At 39.9% G+C, this 23136-nt stretch overlaps 1 protein-coding gene across 1 annotated transcript in view; it reads right to left on the bottom strand.

Annotated features, from left to right (window-relative positions):
• Window positions 1–731: 731 nt before the first annotated feature.
• Window positions 732–23136, bottom strand: part of NPR3 (natriuretic peptide receptor 3) — a 40369-nt gene continuing 17964 nt past the window's right edge. Inside the window, exons 4-8 of the mRNA XM_062599393.1 lie at window positions 12856–12991; window positions 8846–8940; window positions 6037–6172; window positions 4381–4468; window positions 732–1792 (exon numbers count right to left, since the gene is read on the bottom strand). Coding sequence (XP_062455377.1) covers window positions 1681–1792; window positions 4381–4468; window positions 6037–6172; window positions 8846–8940; window positions 12856–12991 — 567 coding nt within the window. The 3' untranslated portion in view covers window positions 732–1680. The remainder of the gene's footprint in view (window positions 1793–4380; window positions 4469–6036; window positions 6173–8845; window positions 8941–12855; window positions 12992–23136) is intronic.

The raw sequence follows: 23136 nt of genomic DNA, 5'->3' as shown, positions 1-23136 counted from the left end.
AGAATAGGATAAACCAAAAGATTTCAAACATTAGAATCATAGTTGTAGTTGAGTTTTCTCAGACAATACTTTTATGGGTCTTACTCATTACTTTTATAATATGTATTGTTTGCTTCCATTTGTTGACTAGAAAGCATAGAGCTCTCCTCTAATATAAAATAACCTATCAGTAGCTAATTCATCACAGATTCAGTCATGCTTCCAATAAAGTTAATGGCAAAATTCCCAGGACTACTGATGGCGGCAAGATTAAAATCAGCTCTACAGTAGTGCTTTACCACCCCAATCATGAAGGTAGCTCTCTGTGGGTTTAATTGCACATACATGAATGATTAGTCTCACTGACTAATGTGAGATATCCAACACAGGAGAAGTTAATTATTTTCAGGATCAGGGCCATCATATGGACAATTGTATAAGCACATTTATATTGTTTAAATAACTATTTGCATGTTGTGCATGCCTGAAGAACAGAGTAGGGCAGAAAGCTTGTTATTATCCATAAACTCCCTTCTCCTCCCCAAATACTGATTTTTAAAATGTATTTACATCTATTGATTTTCCCTGTATGTTACTCCTGTCATAAAAAATATGTCTTCAAACGTTCACTCCCCTTAATTTTTAATCCTACCAAAGCAAAAAATAGATACTTTAATAGAAAAATACAAGATAAAAATTATCCTAAAAATAAAATGTTAGCATGGAATGTTGTTTTTTACACAAAAAAGACCCTCTTTTGAATTGCCTCTGCTATACAAACACTTCTGTATCTTTCATATTTACATATTTTGGATATAAACCTGTACTCACTGAAGTTAATAGGACTTTGCCATTGACTTCACTGGGAACAGGAGCAGACTTTACATAGAATATATTTGCCTCTCTGAAAGGCAATGGTAGTGGAGAGAAAAGAACATGATAAAGCACATATAAGTCTGAAGAATTAGCCAGTCCTCTCTGGAGGCTTGATTGTCTTCTCCCATGCTATTTTACACCAGTGAAACTCCATGTCCTTCACTGGAGCTGTTCCTGACTTGCAGTGTGTACGAGGGAGAATCAGTGCTTTTGACTGCGGTTCTGTACGCACAAGGAAGGGATGATTTCTGTGTGTTTCCACCTGCCTGACTTTCTCAATAGAGTTAATTACGTCCAAGTGCCAGTTCCCTCAGGAGTGAACTCCATATATCCAATCCTGCATCCCCTATAACCAACAGCAATCATTCAGCACTGCAGGATCACACCCCAAATGAACTCCTTTTTTTTCATTTTGACAGCAAAGCAGCACCTGTATCTGTGAAACCACATTCGATACCCACAAGTCAGATGTCAGTAAGGAAGGAAGCAGTAGGAGCTAAAATAAAAGGGAACAGAAAGAGGCATCCCCATCAACCAAGCTCAAATCTGCTGCCCTTAGCATATGCCTTAAGAAATATTGTCTTTACACATTAAGTACATCTTACAAGATCAAACTGTGTCATTTTCATTTTGCATGAGATGAAAGGCCATGTGGCGTAATGTGATTAGTAAATCATTCCTGAGCTTCTGAAAGAAATTAAGATAAAATTACTGCTTAAAAGAGCGAGTTCTTCGAGAGCCTCTTCTTTTTACACTGATGTCTTTGGTTATGTCCATTTCCCTAATTTCTTTTTGCAGGAAGGATGGAATTATTTTTCTTCTTCTTTATGCAGCAGAAAAATGAGATCTAATGGAGTCTTCGCGTAACTGCCGATGTTTCCCCATGTTACAGTCCTCTTGTCTAGTTCGTCTTTCAATAGTTATTCTGTATTTCTTTCTGCATGAAAGGAGAAAAGAATGAGAAATTCTTCTCTTGCTATAGGATAACAGAACTTCCCTTATAAAGAATGCCTGTAGGGGACAGCTGGGTTCCAGTTGAAAAATGAAATGCGACAGAATATGAAACCCTGGTCAAAGATTAAAGTAGTTTGCCTTGAAACATTTTACCCAAGCCCAAGAATGCCTGTTAATTTCTACACAGCAGTCTCAAAGCACCAAGACACAGACATTTCTTTCTTTGAAAATTTCTGATCTAAGTGATTAGGAAGTTTTTGTGAAGTGGCATGTGAACTGTGTCGTATCACTGCTTTATACTGATCAAAGCCAAATTTCTTTCCTGTAAACAGGGGCACTTTCTGCAGAGTTCAAACAATGGAGCTGACCCTGTATTCAGTTCTATTTCTCATTGAAACTATATATTAACTAACCCACCCTTCCATCTCCCTCTGAGGAAAGCTTCTATATTTATAATGTCAGTGGAGGTAGTAAGATGAATTAAGAAGTGGGATGTAGAGGATAGATAAGGAGTAAATACAACTGCTCATGCATCACACAGTTTTTCCTGTGCATCTTCCTCCATATCCTTTGAAGAATTCTGTTAACAGTAATTTATATGTCAAACAGAAGCCTTCACATTGCTTTTCTGTTCCTCTTTAGTACCCAGACCTCCAAAAAAAAAATCATTAGACTCCTTACATTTATATTTTATGTATTTATGCATATGCAGGATTTTGGGACCCATTTTTTAAAAGGGTCTTGGAATCCAGCCCCCTCTGCATAGAGAACTGCTTGTGCAGATGCATGACAAAATATTTGTATGCCAAGGATATCTCTGTTCCATCTGCATGTGTAGCAGGAGTCAGAGGCAGACATACAGCAATGAAAGATTTTCAAAACATCATTTTTTTAAAAGGTCTCTAGCCAGATAAGGTGGTTCAATAGAAAGTAGGTACCTACACATCCTGAAAAACTGGATACATCTGTGTCTGTATCTGTAGACTCCAAAACTCCAAAAAATTCACCTGCATGCCTTTAGACATCTCCAATGTGCAGGTACATCTGAGATACCTGCACCTTGCTTAATAGTCAATAGAGGGAAATAGGCCTTTCTAGGAGGCATTCTTCTGACCTATTTTACATGAGGTTGATGTGAACTGCACCAAAAATGTGGCTATTTCTCCCCTCTGACCATAGATAAGGTGACTACGTGTTAAGCAAGTGTGGATACCCATTTGTACAGACATCCAGCTTTGCTCATGTGAATTTCCACCCCAAATCTTAGTCTCAAATGCTTAAGAGTTTAAGAGCTCTTCCTACACTCAATGCTTCATATAGTTTTATACCAGCTAAGGATGAGTCTTTTGCCACATTTCCTGTCCCCACCCACAAACTCCCTCTCAGTATCAGCTATGCTATAAAAAAAAGCACCTAGAAGTTATCATCTCAGATTGAGAAGGTATTAAAAAATGAAAGAGTCTATGGTGACATTATATTTTCTTATATTTTCTCTTTTTTTGGTTTTTCAAAGACAGAAAAATCTGTTCCAACTATCTTGCCTTGTCTTAGACCGAAATAGTGTATTACATTAGCATTAAACATGCAAAAACCCCTTTTTCTCTAGCCATAGAGTTTATATAGCATGGACAGCAAAGGTCCTCTTCTTTCATAACGCTGCATTAATAGGCCATACAACCAGCATCAGTCTGGAATCTCAGTTATAAGTACTTGATGAATAACCTTGAGCTCTGAGACATTTTGAAACCTTGGATGCAGTCTGATGAATTAAAGCAGGTTTTGCTTGTTTCATTTTGTTGAAGTGCTTATAGGTAACTATTTTCATTGAAGAATATGATTTGATTGTTATATGCAGAAGTTAATTCTATTTTCCTACTTGTCTTTTCTCTTCCATGCCATAAGAGGATATATCACACCATATATAAGATGCTGAACAGGTGTTATAATAATTTGGTTTGATAGTGCAGGAGCAAATCCTAACACTTTGGATTTGCTGACCAACAGTATCAGTGTAAGCATTATTTTTCTTAAAGAGGCATGAAACATCAATCACCCAGTACTGACACTATATGTTAGGTTAAACATAAAACTTTGAAATTCAAATGTTCTCTTACACCAGAACAGAAATCTCCTCCTAGCCAGCTTCCAGTAGAATTCTGCTCAATAATCAAAACTAAGCATGATACCAGGCAAGTGATAAAAATCTCTTGCATGATCACAGACTGCACAATTAAGCTGGCAAGGAATACAAACAAAGGCAGCTTTCAAGGCCAAGACATTGTATCAAGGGAGTTGTGAATGAATGGAACACACTGGAATTATTTCCTCAAGTAAAGTTACTCAGAGATGTAAGCATTTAACAGGACAAGGCTCTGAATCTATAAAATGATTTGGATATGCACAGAAGATATGGACAGTCAAAGTTTGTTCACAAACTTGGCGGGAATTTTAACACAGATTATGGTGCTTCTCTGTCTCCTGTCCTCCTCACATCAAGGATGTGCTGTCAAGAGCTGAAAGGTTTAGATAAAGAGTTAAGAGTTTAAGAAACTTTCAATTAATTGGACTGACCTGAAAAAGTAAAAAGCCATTAACAATCCTGCTCCAAGCAAAGCGCCCACAACTATTCCTGTAACCGCTGATTCTCCTAGACCACCTGCTTGAAAAAGGGAAAAATAAACAATCAGGGTTCACATTGAGAACTATTTGCATTCACATATGCGAAAATACACAGGACTAGGAAATGAATGACCAGCATCAGACAATAACGAAAGCCATTGAGAGTTCAGGACTCCGTGGGAACCTTTTCTTCAGTTCCAATTTCTGCATGTTTATTTTTTGTTCCTGCTTTCCTTGAGGTTAAAAAAGCCCCCAAGGTTAATGCCAAACAAAGTCAGAATAGTAAAGATGTGATATGCAGGGATGTTGTTAAGAAACTGGTCTGGACAGGTTGGTCTGAATCATAACACCTGGACTGTGATTATAACAAGTCATGTAATAGGAATCAGCACTGAGTATCACCTAAGAAACAATCTTATTTCACCTGGTTTAGCATCATGACCAACTATCAGCCAGACTGTACGATTATTCAGCAGCTCCACAGACTTTTTCTGAACCTATGCTGTTTCAAGTTAAAGCCACATGAGCTTTGCCTTGCCTCAGGTGTGAACAGGGGCAGAGCAGGGACACAGTGGCTGAAGCGGAGCCCTAGCAGGGACTGTCATTCTAGGAACTGCAGGGCAGCTAAACAACAGCATTTTCAGATGGATTCAGCCTGCTCCCTTTCTCCATGCCTAAACTGGGGTTCATGGAAAGGAACAGAGAAGAAATTAAATTAATAAGCAAATTAAACAGCTCCCTCCTCTTCATTTATCCTTGACCTTTTGAGGAGATTGTCTCTGCACACCGAGATGTATGTAGGAACAATGTGCATAGCTACACTGTGTATCTGGGCTAAGCATGGAGGGCATGGCCTAGAAGCATCTCTCCAGCATTTATATGAATAGGGTTTTTCAAGGATTGATGAATTAACACACTGCAAATACCTTTTCACTGCAGGGCTAGCAATTTGTTTCATGCAAAGACCTAGGACCACATTTTGCCATTCAAGCATCCCCATCTTCCTACCCTTATCTCCCTGCAGTGCCCTGCTCAGTATTACATGATCTGCCGACTCAGTATGGTGGAAAACAAGGACATCTGCTCTGTGGAGGGCAGTCCCAACCTTCAGGATTCCCGGTGGTTAGCCTGTTCAATCTACTTCTTTTCTCACCTTCTTTGACATCTCACAGTGCCTCCTCTCAGCACTGAAAAATCATTCTGCAGTGGGAGAGCAAACACTGCTCCTGTCACACTGGGCTCCTCAACTACTAATTATCAATACGATTTCTCTATTAGGAGGTTCAGTTATATCCTTTGTTTGCTTCTTTCTGACTAAAAGAGATTTTACCTTTGAGCCCCTGGTCCTAGAGCCTCCAGGGCACTGGGCCAGTGCCTCATGCAGGCATCATGATTACTATCACATTTAAGTTCAGGAGAGTGATTCAGACCACGTACTATCCCAGGCTGCCAGACTCTAGCTTCCTTAACGGTCAGCAGAGAGACACAGTCACAATGTCTCAGTTGGACAACTGTGCTAAGCAATCTAATATGGCCCATTACACTGCACTACCACATGGATACCTCCCTCTGACAGCCTGGATGCAAGCATTACATCACTAAACTTACATGATTTACATGGTGTATTGTTTGTATGCTCTGAAACACGGCTTTCATCTAGTCTCAGCCTGCCGTGACTCCAAGGATATTTCACATTTGATCGAATTTCAAAACGCCCCTGCTTTCCGTAGTAGTCCCCGATCACCTATGCAAAAAAAGAAAGGAATGAAAGGATTTTCCTATTAACTATGGAAAAAAGCAGGAGAGGTGCATCACTTGAACTTTTGTGGCAGGATGTTGAATGATGGAGAATAGGGCTGAAGGGGTCTTTGAGAGGTCATGTAGTCCATGCCCTGCCCAAAGGCAGGATCAGCTAAATGAAAGCATTCCTGGCAGATGCTTATCTAACCTGCTGTTACAAGCCTCCAAAGATGGAGTCTTGACAACTCCTGTAGGCAATTATTCTGGAGCTTAGCTATCTTTACTGTTAGTGGTTTTCCCTAACATGTAACCTACATCTCCCTTGTTGTAATCATCCATCACTACTTACTCTGTTGCCAGTGGACATAGAGGCTTTTCCTTTCTGAAACATCTGTTTACATATTCACTGACTGCTATTATGTCTCCCCTCAGGCTTCTCTTCTATATAAACCTGGTTCACTCAAGTGTTTTAGCCCTCTGAATATTCCTGCTGCTCTCCCTGGACTTTCTTCAATTGCTGCACTGTGGGCTGAGTGCTCAGGACTGGTTGTACTGCAGTGGAGGTCTTCAGGACACCTGGCCAACTGAAAGCTCTGATGTTCGTGACTGCACATTCCCAGCTAGGCTTTTCTTTTTTGCATGGACCTGGAGGTACTTGAGGTTCAGCTAAAACCTTCACATCTTCTGCAGAATTACTACAGAGTCAGTCGTTCTCTACCTTGTATTTCTGCAGTTGTTTGTATTTACATGGAAAAGGCATTTTGGGTTTACCCAATGTGCTATTATTTCAGACCAGTTCATCAAGATGCTTTAGAATTTCTGTCCTGTCCTCAAGAGTAAATCCAGGCTTTATTCAAGATAAGATACACTGAATCTACAGCAAAGTTGCAGGACTAAATTGTGGTAACAGTAGTAGGTCACTCATCTGAAAGTAGTTCCCAAAAATCTATGTACTCAAATAAAGGTAAAAGGCCCTATATGATGCACAGACACTGAAGCAGTCATCAGGGATGGCAGAGGCACATCAAAAGGCCTAAATTTCCAATTATGGATAAGATATATCTATAAATACATTGGGTTTAGATATTAGAGTAACACTTCTTTTATTCAGATAGCCAGTTCAAATCTTACACTTGAACTCCATTTTGAAGAGAAAGATTTAGAAAACACTTAACATTTGCCCTGGTTAGATACAGAGGTAGATTTCACATTAAATAAGGGAGCAGATTTCTCTCCCAGTATTGCAGCTGAGAGTTAAGACCTTAAAGAAAGGCTTTTATATTAGTTCAAAAAATAGGCAAATTCAGTAAACTGGAAAAAGTACTGAAAAAGTTTTGCAGACCATTTGCAGGCAGCACACAATTCACTCAGAGACTTTGATTTATCAAACAGGAGTGGGAGAGGTGTCTTAACTACAGTGTAACTCTCCTTAACTACAGTGTAAGTATGAAAGCATGAAAAGCTTAACAAGATCAAATGGATAGCAGCAACCAAACTGATTCAGATGAGAAACAAGATACATATTTTTAAAGAGCAAGTTTGGTTAAACACTGGAATAAACACTGAGGGAGCAAGTGGGACAGACCTTGTTTTTCAGTGTCTCTTAGAGGGTGAGCTTTAGTCACATGCAAACTGCCAGGCTCCATACAAGGGTAGGAGACTGTGCCTGCCTGTGATGCAGCAGAGGTCAGACTAGGTAATCTGATGTTTTCTTCTAGTTTTAAACTCTATGAATGGATTTAGGAAAACAGCTCTGACCAAACATGAATTCGTCTGGCTCGGTTCCATTGAGAAACAAAAGTTTTCATGCTGACATGGAAGGAATTGGCAGAATGAATAAAACAAAGACATCAAAGAAACCATGTTATTAGTCAGAGTGAAGCATGAGGGCAGAAATGAATGTAGCGGAAACAAGTAATAAATAATTACATATTGAATATGTTACTTGTATGTATATTTATATGTATCATCATAAAGCAGAGATAAATTAAGATGAGAAGTATGCTAAAAGGAAAGAGGAATGCAACATCAAAGAAATGAAAAATAGTCTGCTTTGGAAGTGAAGGAAAGCACAGTAGTGAAGGCTGGAAGAATCAGACTAAATTGATAAACATGAGAAAAAGCTAACACACTGAGCAAAAAGAAGAGATATACTCAGTTCCTATCAAACTTATCCCAATCAATTTGTCCTATTAAGTAATGATGATCACTCCTATCCCTGGGAGTGTCTGTAATTCACTGCTGGACTTTTTCAGTCATTTTTACCATCAAAATGCAGTAGTGATTGTAGGCATTTAAAAAGACTTCCTGAGTTTGTATTTCCTGCAGCATTTATATGAACAATAATTTGACGGTTCCCTTCGTTAGATTCAAATCCACACATAAAAATGTCCAGCTCAGGTATACTGCTGCTTTGCATTTGAGCTTGCTGGCCTCTGACAAAACGGGGAAGGCTGGCAAAGCTCAGGTTGGTGCTGACACTGCAACTAACAGTGCAATGGTAATGTACCTATATGCTTCAGCTGGAGTGAGGGCAAGGTATGTAATAATAAACTTGGCAATATCATTTTAATGTGCATATTTAATAAACATGCCTACTAACTAAACAGATGATGCGATGTTACATCAAACTGGTTAACTCATCAGTGATCAGCTGAAATAGTGTTTCTTTCCTTACCTCCTGTGTGCCTGCCTCTGGGTCTGTCATTGCAATCACAGAGAAATCCCCGTATCTGTCTCCATTGGCATCAATGGACACCTGCCCTGCAATGCCTAAAGAATGGCATGTGAAGAATTAGAAAATTAATTAGTTAAAATACTGAGCCTTTCCAAGGAAAACAAGAAAACAGTGAACAGGTTTTACAGACTGATACGACAGGAAATCTCATCAGTCTCCCAGCATTTTTGTTGACATTCCAAAAGAAATTGTAATTTCAGCTTGGTGTCTGCATTCCTGAATTCTTAACATTTCTCCTTTTTAAATATCAAATGTGTGAGACTAGGGAATATGTGAAAAAAATTCTTATCCAGAAAGCCAGTAGGCCACAATAAAACAAAAACACTTTTAATGCAAATTATCTACAGAGAGCTCAGTCCCGAAATAGCTAACGATGCCTCAGTAAAGAGAGTCCAGTTCACATGCTGCAGACACCTCCAGGGCACAACCAGAAGCCCCACAGCCTGACGGAGCTTGCTGCACCCATGCAGCTAATCCAGCATTGTATCCTATCTGATGGGATATTGGGGGGGGGGGGGTGAGGGAGAGGGAAGTGGAACTACATTCATTAAATGTGCATTAAATCCTGCATTCATTTACATATGATTAACTGCATAATATGGGGCTGTTCATTTTATATTTTTGACCCCAGTTCACTTCCTTCCTTTACACGTTTCAGGGTAGAATCTGACATTCCTTTGGCCAGTTGCCAGTCTTGTTTCACATACTTCAACAAAATTTAGACTGCTAAAGACCATTCTAACTGACAGATCATGGCTTCATCTTAGCAGCCTGTCATACAATGAAGTCACATTAAAAATTCTATACATTAAATCATGTCTGATTCCTGATGATTTCAGAATTTGTTTTTAATAATGAGGAATAAATTAAACACCTGTATGTATTGTGCCTGCCTTAGTAACAATCTCTATCTGTAACTACTACTAATATTCTAGGAAATTTTGGGAAAACTTATAGCATAATTCAAGTGGGAAGGGAGATCAGGAGGTCTCCAGTCCAACCTCCTGCTCAGATAGGGTCAGCCAAGAGGTCAGAATAGGCTGCTCAGGGATTTATATGGTCTTGGAAAACTCAAAGCTGGGAGACTGTACAACCTACTTTAATGCTTAACTGTCCTCATGCTGAGAGGCTGCTGAAATGTGATCTTCCACTGCCTGACACCGAATGTAGCAATTTACACCTGTGCAAAGCAAGTGCAAGTCGAACAAGCATCACTTTATATCTACGTTACCCAGGTTATGTGATTACACCAGGCACAAAGCAGTAGAGAATCAGGCTGCCAGTAACTATAATCAGAAAAGAGTTGCAACCAGAGTGCAAATTCCCCTCAACATACCTAACAATAGTAAACTTTCAATAGATGAACACACCTATGCTTATCTGTTCTCTGTTCCCACTTTAACATAGTGCTATCAGGAATGTTCAAGCCTATTACGATTTTCAGCATATGCCCTGTTAATCGAAAGATTTACTGTCAGAAATCTAGTTTTAAGTACAGTAACCAAACAAGTGCAAATTTGATTATTGCAGGAGGGCAGAATGGGCATAACTGATTGGCTATGAAAGCACTGAAAGAGGCAGCTATAAAGAGCTGCAATGTCCTTGCCTACACGGCAATCAGGTTGCTGGATCTGGCAGGAGGCTTTCTACAGAATAGACACCTTCCTGGACTACGAAAGCCAGAACTGAATTATTGGAAGTAGGTACTAGAACTTGCTAAAGTTCAGATTTCTATGGGATTTCTTTAATGGGAAACACTTTTTTTGACTTGAGAATCAAAACAAAGAGTTGAAATTTTAATATTTCCTAAAACATTTCTCCTGAAGAAGCATATTTGGGAAATTTTACAACAGCCTCAAAGAAGTTCTACATTAGGATGAATCTAGAAGAATTTTATCTGGACTATCTTTTTGTTATGTTATGGTAAATATTTACATACTGAAAATGTTGCTACTACCTTAATGAAATAAAAATATTGCCCACAAAATGTTCGCTTCAGTCATATCAAGGTGTCTGTAATAATCCCAAAATCCTGGTATTTCCTCGTATTTGGTATAATCCAAGAAATATTTTGATCACTTCAGCTTTCTTTTCTGAGGTACATGTTGTCTATGCAGTTGTGGTTGGCAGCTGGGACTGTCTCTGAATGCTGCATGAAAAGACAGCCACATCCAGTTGGGTTTCTGATGGGTCACCTACTCAGAGTCAGCTGTATGATGAGGTGCACTGGCAATTAGAGATCTATATTTCAGCAATTAAAAATTAATGGCAGTAATTATTTTTCTGATGCTTAAGGCCTGCAAAAGTTTAAGTGAATTATAAAGCCTCAGTCCTACAACAGACCTGGTAACTGTATGCTGTGATGCTGTATTTATTTTAGAGAGGTGCTTACAAACAGGATAAAGGGATGTGATTTTCCTAAAAGGACTGGAAAAGAAGCCAGGTTGAAGGCTTCTTTTAAAATCAAGCTTATCCTTGTAAAATTAAGTTCAGCAGTGTACTGCCACAGGGAGGAGATGGCATATAATTTATATGGCATTTTGACCTTGCAAGCTGTGCCCTCACAACCCAAATTGGCAGTTACCTTTTCAGAATAGCTCTGACAGGTCACCCAGCAACAACAAACTGGTTTTCACAAATGGGGAAAGAGAACATTTTTTTCCTCCTGGCTAGCACTAAAAGTAAAGTGTGAGAACCTATCGTGTAACCTGTGGTCTCCTCTGCATGGAGCACACTATAAAGGACTTCCATAGGCACATCATCTGGTGGCTTTCTGATGCAGAAAATTAGGCAAGAAAACACAGACAGGCTGTGCTGGGAGCATCTGTTCGTACATAGGATGGCCAAACAGTGAGAGACCTCTTTAAACACCAGGTTACCTCTGTTAAAGGAGTGTGTTTTGGGAAGCCATGAATGAGACAGGAGGTAACAGGGCATTCAGCACTGCGCACAATCTGCAGTCAGTGCAAGCATCCTGATGGGATGACTGCAGCCAGTATCATTTAAAGCAATCTCAAGGTTGTCTAAAGCCCCACTGTAGGCTGTTTTGCCTTCTGTTCAGCCATAATTTGAGAGCATATTCAGCCACTGCCCTTCTTGCCTTCTCCACCATGTCCAGTGTGTGTTCGTAGAGCAGAGAATCTGGCCACTGAATTTTCCTTACATATTTAAGTTAATAATTGGCTTCCTATATAGGGAAAATGTTTCTTTCTCTTAGGCATTTCCTCTTAAAATCTCGTCAATTGTACTCCAGAAGACTGGAATACTATAAGAGATGACAGCCGAATCCAACAATGTCAGAACTCAGTTTCTTTATTAATATCCCTGCCTGGCAAATGCACTCACATAGCTTTACCTCAGTAAGGTGACAAATGTGCCAGTAGCACTGTGAAATCACAGCCTTCAGGATTAGGCACAGAAAGTCACTGTACTATTCAGTCGCTGGCCTCTGAGATAACATGCAAAAGTTCTGAAAGGGGAGGAAATCCTTCCAGGGCCCAAAAGGGCCTTGTCAAGAAATTAAAAAAAAAAAAAAAAAAAAAAAAAAAAAAAAAAAAAGCACCTGCTTGCTTCAATCCACTCTTAGCCTTTTAAGATAAAAAAGTCAAATGGAAAGAATGAGCCAATCTGAGAGGTAATAGATGCATCTGAGTAGAATGAGCAGCTGTAATCTTTTCAAAAACAAAGGAGCCTGCGAAAATTATTAGTATTTCTTTACAACACTAGTGAGGGTCATTAAATTGTTAGTTCTTTGAGCTGAGTAACACCTCAAGGGATGGAGCAAGAAAAGTTCAGACTGGTATGTGACGCAGCCTTAAAGATGTATATGGTTTCATATCGATATTTGCTTCTCATTTAAGAGTTGTATAGGCACTGGTCCTTATTCTGCACACAGTAAAGATCTGATTATTTTTGACTCTGAAAGCTGGAATTCCACATTAACTCCTTACCTTCATAGGTTCTGTTCCGCGTTTGCTGAACAATTTTTTCCCCATCTTTCTTACTGAAACCATACTTCAGGACTTCCTGTAAAGCTAGAGCATAAAGAAGAATAGCATCATGGAATCCTTCCACAAACATGTTCACCTAAAAAGAAACAAAAAGAAAGTAATGGCAATTGACACATGAAAAATTCAGCCACTGTCAATCTGTCTTCCCTACGGAATTGATTAACTGCAGAGAATATCCAGATTAATCAAAATAACCAATTTGGAGGGTTATTTTCTCAACTGCTGGAACACAAAGGAATGTGTCTGAAAGAAAAAGCAAGAGAAAAAGGCTAACTTTTGACCCACTTTTAAAAACAGTTAACTACTATCTGCTATTCTGAACATTCAAATCACACTTTAATGTTGTGTCTGAATAGTTCTGCTGATAGGGGAGAAATTTGCTGATCACGGTTCCCATGCCAAGCTGCACAAATTCTGCTATTGATGGTGTGAGGTTCTGTAAGGTGCTGAGCACCCTCATCCTGCAGCACCGAGAATGTCCTCCTCCCTCTGCACAAAGGACTTAGCACCCATCAGGATGGGGAAGTATATTTTGCCATGATTTTTTTGGAGAGCACAGAAGTTTTTCTGACTAGTGGATTTGCTTGTTTAATGATTACCACTTCCATTCCTGGCCCTTACTCAGCTGAGCATCCCTCCACTAGTGAATGAGCAATGGAGGAAGCTGCTTACCCTGTACAGTAATGCATTCTCTGGGACTGCCAGGAGAACAGTTTCCTGTCTTTCACAGTTTTTTTCAATAAATGACATGAACTAAACAAAATGTTGTTTTCTAACACTAATATAGGGAGACTGCTGCAAACTGGCGATGTCCTCTATGAGTCAACACAGATAGCCTGCAGCTTTTGTCCTGCAACACTCTGAGTATCAGCAGATGTTATGGGTTTGTTCACCCGAGGCAGGTGCACCTCAGCGGTGAAGCCTGGAACATTAGGAGCTAAGTTCAGATCTGGGCCCATCACCAAGAAGCGGACATGCAACTGGCTAGAACAGCAGAGGTATTCCTCTCCTCCAAGCAACAACCCACATCTTCGTCCTGCTTGATGCGCATCCCGGCTTGATGCACAGTAATTCAGAGTTAATTATCTTCTCAGCTGAAGGAAGGAAGTTCCCATTCACTCACAGTTTAGTTATGCTGGAAAAGAGCCTGATGTGCTGAAACTAGCAAAGGTGTAAGCAAAGACTGTAACACATTATGAGGCCTCTTGTTGCCATTTCCAGTGAACAACACCCTTCTATAAATATTCTCCTGGTTAGAAACAATATTTAGCTTATCTTCAATTTCAGTGTATCTAAACAGCTAAAAAATGTTGGTAAATAAAGCACTGCTCAAACTCCCACAGTTCTAGCTGGACATTAAAAGAGCTAAAAGATGTAGCCAGTTAAGTAAATAACTGTTCCATAGATAAAAAGTATTACATAGTTGATTGGCTGAGCTGAACTAGCCAAGCTCCCGGTTATGTAATTACATACAAGACATTCTTTCACTCTTAAACTGGTTGCCAACAGTAAGGAGAATTAAACCCGCTCACTGATAATATGAAAGTTTACATTTCTCTGACATTTAAAATTGGACTTTTAGATAATTTTGACCTATGTTTCATTAAGAAAATGCACCACAAATTTAGGGAAAAAGGAGTCAGTGTAACAGAAAGCAGAACAGCTCAGTTCAGTATGACAGCCAAAGATTAAAAGGCAGCTGAAATTATTTTGACCTAAAAAGAAAGCACAAAAGAGAAGGTGGAAGTCAACCTTTTGGTAGAAGAGTAAGAGCTGACAGAGAGAGTGCATACTAGGACAGGCTCTGCCAGTGGGGGATTTAATTTTTCAAGACAAAAAACAAACAGACAGACAAAAAAACAACTCACAAGGCTGGACCACTGCTTTATGTGCCAGTCTTAGAATGCAAGTGGCCTGTGGATGATCAAACATAGGCTTTCATGATGTGACACTCATTCTCTCAGGAGGAGAAGGAATGAGTCTCTCTGGTTGCCTGCTGACTGATTTACAGCTTGTGGTTGGCATGAGTTTCGAGGAAAGCTATTTGTTGCTTCCTTTGTCTACAGCAAAGACCTCTCAGTGTAACACAGCAACCATCAAAATCTGTTTTGTCAGCTAACTTGCTCAGTCTGAAATCTACTCATGCAACCAGCCTGAAAACCCTCCCGTAGATGCTACAGAAGATTTGCCAGATGAGCCTTGGCAAAACTCGCCTGGCATTTTGGGATGGAATTGCTGCAGCCTCCTGCCTTACCCCTTTGCCAGGAATCCTGACATTGCATAGGCAAGTCATTAGAAAATCATCTGTGCCACCTCATAGTTCCTCCAGTAAAAAATCCAGCATTTTGCCTTACATTGTCAAGGAAGGTAAAACTACTGGTAATTAATGTTACTTCAAATCTTTTCCTAGAAGAGTAGTAATTACTAATTGCAGCTAGAAAGCACTCCCTACCCAAGCAAATACTATCTATCAGGACACCAAAGCTTCTCAAGATGTACATCCCCAAATCCCCCCAACATCCCCACATTCCCCCCCAAATGACCAAATTGACACCAAACTTTTTTCCACAATTTTTACATTTTTTTGGTCTCTGTTTATTTGAGGTTTAGAATATCTATCAGTAAAAGCAGATCACACGTAAAAAAATAACATTCTTCTCTTGCTGCAAGAAATATACTATTGTGGGAATGAAAGGTTTAAAGGGCTTAAAGTGGATGTTTCATGAATGTGTCAAGTGGGGACCAGAATAATTGTGAAGATGTCTTTGCAGGTTGCTCAAAGGTCTGCATGGTAGCTAATAATGTGTGGTTCAACCTCAGAGAGCCCTCAGGAAGACACTACATAGCTTAAGATTTTAAAGATCTCCTTTATTAATAATTAATAATTCTTTCAGTTGAGTTTGAATAAAAGCAGGCATTTTTGATGATAGTATTTTCCAATTTGTTTTATGCTGACTATTGAATTACAAGTGAGAGATTTACTCCAAATGCTGTGATTACCATTGACAAGTCAGGTCTATTAAAGTCTTGCTGGCTCCACAGAACAGCCACCCCACCAAAACGTGTCATGAGCAACAGGAGTAGCGGCAGAGAAGCTGCTGCTTTGCTGAACCTCTTCGGAGGCTGCAATACAAATATGTGGAACTCCCCATCCTGTAATACCTTCTGTATCACAGGCTTGTCCCACTCAACCTGCAGTATAATTAAAAGCAGGTAAGTTAACTGCATAGCTGGAAAACATTTGTTCTTCTTATTTTCCTACCTTTCTACTCTAATTAACCATCATCCATTAGAGAAAAACCCTCTGCATGGAAATCACATGAATAAATTTTACACAGTTCAAAGTTATAGTTCCCCAAGCAGCTATAGTGTGACCACACTATTCATATATACCAAGGTGTTAACAGCATACACAGCAATGCAAAATACTACCGACATGGAAGACAGCCAAGCTACAGCTACACAGGACCCATAATTTTCTGTATCCTGCCCACTGACTGTTAAGTAACATTACTCTCTTCCATCTGGAGCTACCCAGCTCTGAATCACAGCAATTACAGCAATCCGTACCACTCCAGTGCTAGGCAGGGGGGATCTTTACTTTTTTTTCCTACTGCAAGTCAGACAACTGGCAGTCTGAACATACATCCCAGTATGTCCAGAGTGACTTTCAGGTTCTGTTAAACTACAGTCTCAGCCAAAATGCCTGAGGACTCTGGGGGATTGCATTGGGTCTACCCTGATTTTTTGAAAAAAAAAAAAAACTTACCAAGTTACACACCCGACATGGATACAATAGTTTGAGGTAATGCACATGTATACTAATGCCCAGTACCTCTTGGATTAATCCACAGGGATGAAATTTTAAAGGCAATCCAGCTATGTGATGCTATGATCACATAAAACTTTAGAACTATGAATATAGTAATAAACCCTTGTGAATTTTAACAATACTGTATCATGCTATTAACTATAGCATGACTTAGAAAAATAATAGCAACATAGTTCAAATATAGTAATTGTATTTCAATTATAGATATATTTCAAACTAGACTCCCATCAAGTTGGTTCATCTACTTTTTTGACCATAGATTTCTGTGGCATGGCAACACATCCTATGTTTTAGGGTGATGTTTCTTCCACTACCTCCTTCTGTTTTAATGTATCTCAATGGAATAGTCTTTTTACAAGAAGCTGTAATTTAACTCTCAGGTCCCTCTTCTCAATCCTTCAACAAGTCAACTGTTGTCCCTCCATTATCAACCTTTACAAGAAATTTACAGAGTAAATTTTTTCATCAATTTCTGGACACACATCTTCAGTTATTAACTGTTGAGTGACACACTACTTAGCAATATAATCCTCATTTTATCTTTGATGCCGTTCGCTGACATCACCCATTCCCACTCAGCACATTGCTACCGCTGTTTTCATTGAGCCAAGTGCTCCTGGGACACTCTGGTGCCCTCAGCAGCTCCTTGATCAGTTGCCGTACTCACGCTTTGAGATGCCCAAACCCAGAACGAAAGTGCTCATGATGTCCATACAGTAGACAACTGGCAGATATAACTGATTTGGTTCTAATGATTTTATTTTTTTTTAAAAAAAAGGTAAAATATAGTAGTTACAAAATAATCTTCCATTAAATTTTTGGTTTGCATAAAAACTTAACAAGAAATTCTGAATGGAAATGAGATGCAGATTGAGATCTGGATGCTGAGGAAAGAATGCTCATATATCTGAGGATTACCTGCAAGTATGTGAAGCACATTTCAAAGCAGTAATGCCATGTCCTGTTTCATTTTTGGAGTAACACCTTAGTCCTACCATCTCTAATATTATCATAGACTGTCCTGCCTGCCTCATTAACTCAGCTCCTCACATCCTTGCATGACTTCTTAATGCTACTATACAGCAGACACTCGCAGAGTTCCTAATCTGATCTACAGATTAACAGTTAGCTCTAGCTATCTGAATTGGGATTTCAAAGACTCCCAAGCGTAACAAAGGCAAAGCCACAGGATTCACATATCCAGTTGTCATAAACAGGTGTCATGTCTTGCAGTGGAGGTGCCCACTGACATGGGCACACAATCAGGGGCCTGACCTGCTCCCACTGCAATCATATCACTGAAACCAGAACAGCACTGGAAAGCAGGATAAAGCTACGAAACAGTTAATCAGAGCTGTATGTTTAAATTCCAACATGTTAAAAATACAGTCTGCTCTCCTGGGCAACCCAACTGCTTCTCTAATGGAGCTGCACCTTAAAGGTTCTCACCTTAGAGAAAGCCAGATGCACTGCAGGCTCTTGGCTGTAGGAGCTCCTTTGCAATGGGGTTTACCAACGTGCTGGAGCGCATGAAGCTCCCCAGAACTCAACGGCACTAACTATGGGAGGTGCGTGGCCAGGAGATCCAAGAAAGCTCCTCTTCCAGCATTGCTTTCTTTGTGATTTGGACACAGAGATACTCTTCCGTGGCTAAGTCCTTTTCCTTAAGAAAGGGACTGTGCCTTTGCCTGCCTGCCCTGCTCACCTGTGCATCTGACAGAGCTCATACATGGGCTGCCGGGTACCCCAGATACACCAAGCCATTGCTAGCCTTGTTACACCTGGACAAAAGGATGCTTAATCCAATAGGACTGAAATACTGCCTACAATAAATACTGTAACAAACTCCTTATCTGCTCTAAAGTCAGATGTGGACCAGAAGCTGACCCTTTGTTCCACAAAACGTTATGCTGCAAAAAAAAAAAAAAAATGTTTGGAATTTATTTTTTAAAAGTTGCCAATTTCAAGGAGCTCCGGGATTTTGTCAGTGAAGGTTATTTTCTTGTTTAGGAAAGAAAATCAAATGCAAAGTCTGCCCCTCCACTCTCGTATCTCCTACCTATTCTTCCTGCTCTCTTTGTTTTTCTTAATACCTGTTTCTTGAAAAACTGGTAGATTTACTTGGTATCATCCAGCTGGGGCAGCCACAAGTTGCTCTTTTGTCTCGGCTGTGAATTGAAGTCCAGAACTATTCAGTCCTAAGCTGCAGGGGAGCTGGACTGTAAAATACCAGCTAAAACAGCACAGTGACAACTGATACACAAGTCCAGGGAAGAACCTCTCCAAGACAGTACTGATGAGTGCCCCCCATTGCCTATTTATTTATTGCTTGCAACCCTCTTGTGTGATTATCCAGAAAACAGCCTTAAATCTCTAGAGCCTACTGTCAACAGGCCATGCAGAAAGCCTTCTAGATACAGCCAAAAAACTGTTCCTTCCAATAAACACAGAAATGAGAATCTCAACCTCAGCAGGTTTAGAGCCTAATTCACAGTCAGCTCACATCAAGGGGCTCTTATTGCTGCTGATTTGCATGAACTTTGGACCAAACTCATGCCTTGACATCATCAGGCCTCAAACTCCCCTTGGACCTCCAAAAGTGTACCCAAAGTGCAGGGAGTTGAAAAATGCCCCATTCCAGGGACTGGGAACTTCGCTGGAATCAGATTTCCCTCCTGCAAACCTGTATGGGTTTCGTTCCTAGCTCTGTCAAATCCACTCACTGATTTCTCATGCAAGCTGGAATGGGCCATTTTACCCCTCTGTGCTTTGGTTTCTATATTATTCTGTAATAATATAATTCTATTATAGAATAATATATAGAATATATATTAAATTTATCTCAATCTATATACATATATAGAACATATAACATTAGTCTCAAAGGACTGTAATCAATGTAGCTAATGAGTAGTGCTGTTTTGTACCAGAATTGAACCACCCACAGAATAATCATTTTAGGGGAATTTTCCCTGTATTCATATTTTATATATATAATATTCATATTTGCAATTCGGCTGTAAGGACCCTAGACCAGTTATCAAGGAAAAAGAACCAGAGAATGCATTAACACATTCCTGTAGCTAAGGTGAAATATGCTTCACCATATTCATAATAGATCTCCAACTCAAGATAAATGACAAATGCAAAAGGTCTCTGGTAAACGGTATTGTATCATCATGGCTTGACCACTGAAGGGATTTTAATCAAAAAAGTTACAGCTGTCATTTAAAAACTAAGCATTCTAACATTTAAGTTTTCATGTCTTGTGACTAGCTACTTAGGTACACTTGTGATAAGTTACAAAAGTATACTTAGCAGTCACACCTCTATTCATAATGGCAAAAGAGGAGGGATATTTAATAAGTTAACTCAATAATAAGCTGAATATACACAAAATATTACGTATTTCTGTTTTACATAGATTTTTCTAAGGACCCCACTGGTATTCTGATGATAACTGATCCTACTGTTGGAACAAATGCTTACATTTTGAAGTTAGCATTACGCAACAGTTAGAACATTTTAATTGCAGATTAATATCTTGTAACCAAAAACAGAACTTTCATTAAACTTTAAGTTTAAAATGTCAGAGAGCAAGTTTGTTTTGCAATAGGAACATATTTCAGTTTTGTAGGATGACAGAGTCACTCATCTGAAAAAATCAGTTCCACTTGCTAAAATAAACTAACTGGTTTAAATAAATGCAGAGGTAGGACAAACAGGAAGAGCATTCATGCGTGATTGTTTTGGACTCTGGCTCTCTAACACCACGCAACAAAAATCATGGAAAAAACTTATTTTTTTCCACTGAAAACTCTTAAGATCACACCAGTTCTCATGCAAAACTCAGAAAAACTACCATTGTAGAAAATGAGGCATTCAAACTGAACTTGACTATGCTATGCCAGCTTCTGAATAAATACCATGAATGCAGGCTGGTGAAATTCTCAGTAGGTAGGATAAAAAGCCACTCAGGGTTATCATGAGTGCCTGCTCGCAGCAACGTGAAAGGATCGTAGTATTTCTGCTTTGTAATAGGCTAGCAAAAGCCGTCCAGCAGAGAATTTGCTTTAAATACAGTCTTAAGGGCTGGATAAACACAGATGATTTAGGCACTGCCAAACGTGGTGCTTAGCTCTAAAGTACCCTTGGAGCCGGGATTAGTCATCTAAGCTTCTTATTGAATAGTGGGAGAAATTTAGGCACATAAAAACAGGATTCAAAAGCGTCAACACGTTGCCTCACCCTTGCCAGCAGAGAAGGTGGAGAATGAGGGACTGATTTTACCCTGTTACTCATACACTCGGGTAATGAACCACATTGCTGGTTGAGGACGCTTTTTTTTTTCTTTTCTTTTTTTTTCTTTTTTGGTACAAAAACCCTGCAGGGAGCCAATCTTTTCAAATCCCCTGAAAGAAAGCACCACCACCTGCCCCCTTTCATGTCAAAAGCCCCATGGCTGAGACTGCTGTGCCAGCATGAGAGAAATTCAGGATGAAATCCTTTTTTTGAGAAAATGTGAACTCCACCCTTCCCCTGCCCAGCACCGACCATCTGGCTGTAGGGCATGCCGGGGTGTGTGCACCCTGGAGTGGAAAGCTAGGTGCTCAGGGAGCAGGAGGATTTGTGAACACCTGTGGGTACCTCACTACTAGAAGTAAATCATTTGCCAGAAGAGCCCACCTGAGGCTGAGGTTGCTATGATAAGTGATCCTTTTATTAAATACCAGGGTAAATGGGCATACTAACCTGTAAACCTTAATGGCATGGAATTAATACAAACCCTCAGGCTGCTGTTAATCATGTTTCCATTCCAAATATTTTAAAACCCGATGGCTTGTTTTTGTTACTTTCTTTCAGATACTGGATACTTGATGGAAGGTGTTCAGCTGGCTGCTTAACCACCCCTCTGCTGGTGTACCTGCAAGGAATTCACTAGCATGCAAAAGGGAAGCTACAGGAGCTACCTCAGATGATGTTCATGCATACCGGTCAGGAGGTAGTGATATTCCAGCTAAGCACCTGGAACATATCTTCTCAGCCCCCAGTAGGAAGATGTTTAAGCCTCAAAATTTGAGGATTTATAACCCTTCCAAAAGGCTTATAAATCCTCACTCTGTTTTAGCTCTCCTTTTACACCTCTAGGCATTTTTGTTTCCCTATTAACTGCCCCATCCATGAGCTCCAACTATATTTTACTTCCTAAGTTTCCTGTGGTCTGGAGTCTGGTGGGCTAACCAGATGCATTGTGAAAACGCATGTCCTACCAAATGCAAATGTCCTGCCTACTGAATGTCTCCTTGTTCTTGTATTCTGAGCAAAGGGCGACCAGAGGTTCTCACCTACCCTCCTCCCATTGTCCCACATGCCTTTCTCATGCCCCGTCTTATTCATTTGCTCTGGGACATAGACAATTCTTGTCTTTCCAATCTGCCTTGATATATTAGTTCTTCTTGGAATAGACTAAACCTTTTGATTTTGTTTCAAACTTCTCTTCCTGATGAAAAAAGTTCTACTGAAGAGAGAAGGAAAGTTGGGAGTTTCCTCAAGTGGATTCCTATGGCTCCTTCTGTACATAAGGACACCACTGTCTTTATTCACACAGTCAATCCTCACATATTAACCCCTCCACATTAGAGGACTTGCTAAATATCCACTGGGAAGGGGAAAGAGAAAAAAAAAAAAAAAGGAGCTGGCAGAGCTGATGCTGATCTTATTTCACATCTCAGGCCAACTAGATCCAACTTCTGCTGCCTGCCTTTTCTCTGCTAAGTCATACACCTGAGTAACTTCACTCACGCACGCTCAGACCCCGATGTGTCCGCATATTTGACCTACAGCTCTGCAGAGTAGGTCTTTGTCAGTGATATATTCAGGTTGTTTAACCTCCTCACATGCAGCGATAAGAAATGAATGTGCCAGTGTGGCAGAAGATCACGGACTCGGAGTATTACCGCTTTCCACCTGTATTCTTTCAGGAATCCTATCACCTGAACGTCACAAAGTCAGACTTTCTTCTGCTGACATTCAGGATAGCCTTCTCCAAAGTTATAGCTAAAACGAGTACAGGAAAGCTTTCCTGAACAATCTCCATGCAGGATCTAGCCAGAACGCCTCTGTGGAGGCAACAGGTCTTATTTCCACGAGTTTTCAAACAAACATGTATGTAGTGCTGGCCTTGAAACATCATCTGCCACTTCATCCACATCCTTAAGGGAACAAGCTGAGAATCCTTTCTTCCAATGTCTGTCACCCTCCTGATTAACTGTTCGGCTCCAGCAAATTTCAAATACTGAAATCTTAACCCAGTGTATTTTACTGCGGCTTTGGGCTACCCATAGAGGTAATCCTCTGCAGTGATTGAAATGCTGAGGCGGGAGCAGCCA

This window comes from Rhea pennata, chromosome Z, assembly GCF_028389875.1.
Source record: "Rhea pennata isolate bPtePen1 chromosome Z, bPtePen1.pri, whole genome shotgun sequence".
NCBI classification, from domain to species: domain Eukaryota; kingdom Metazoa; phylum Chordata; class Aves; order Rheiformes; family Rheidae; genus Rhea; species Rhea pennata.
Note: the sequence above shows the minus strand (reverse complement) of the source record. Positions and strands in the feature narration are given on the sequence as shown.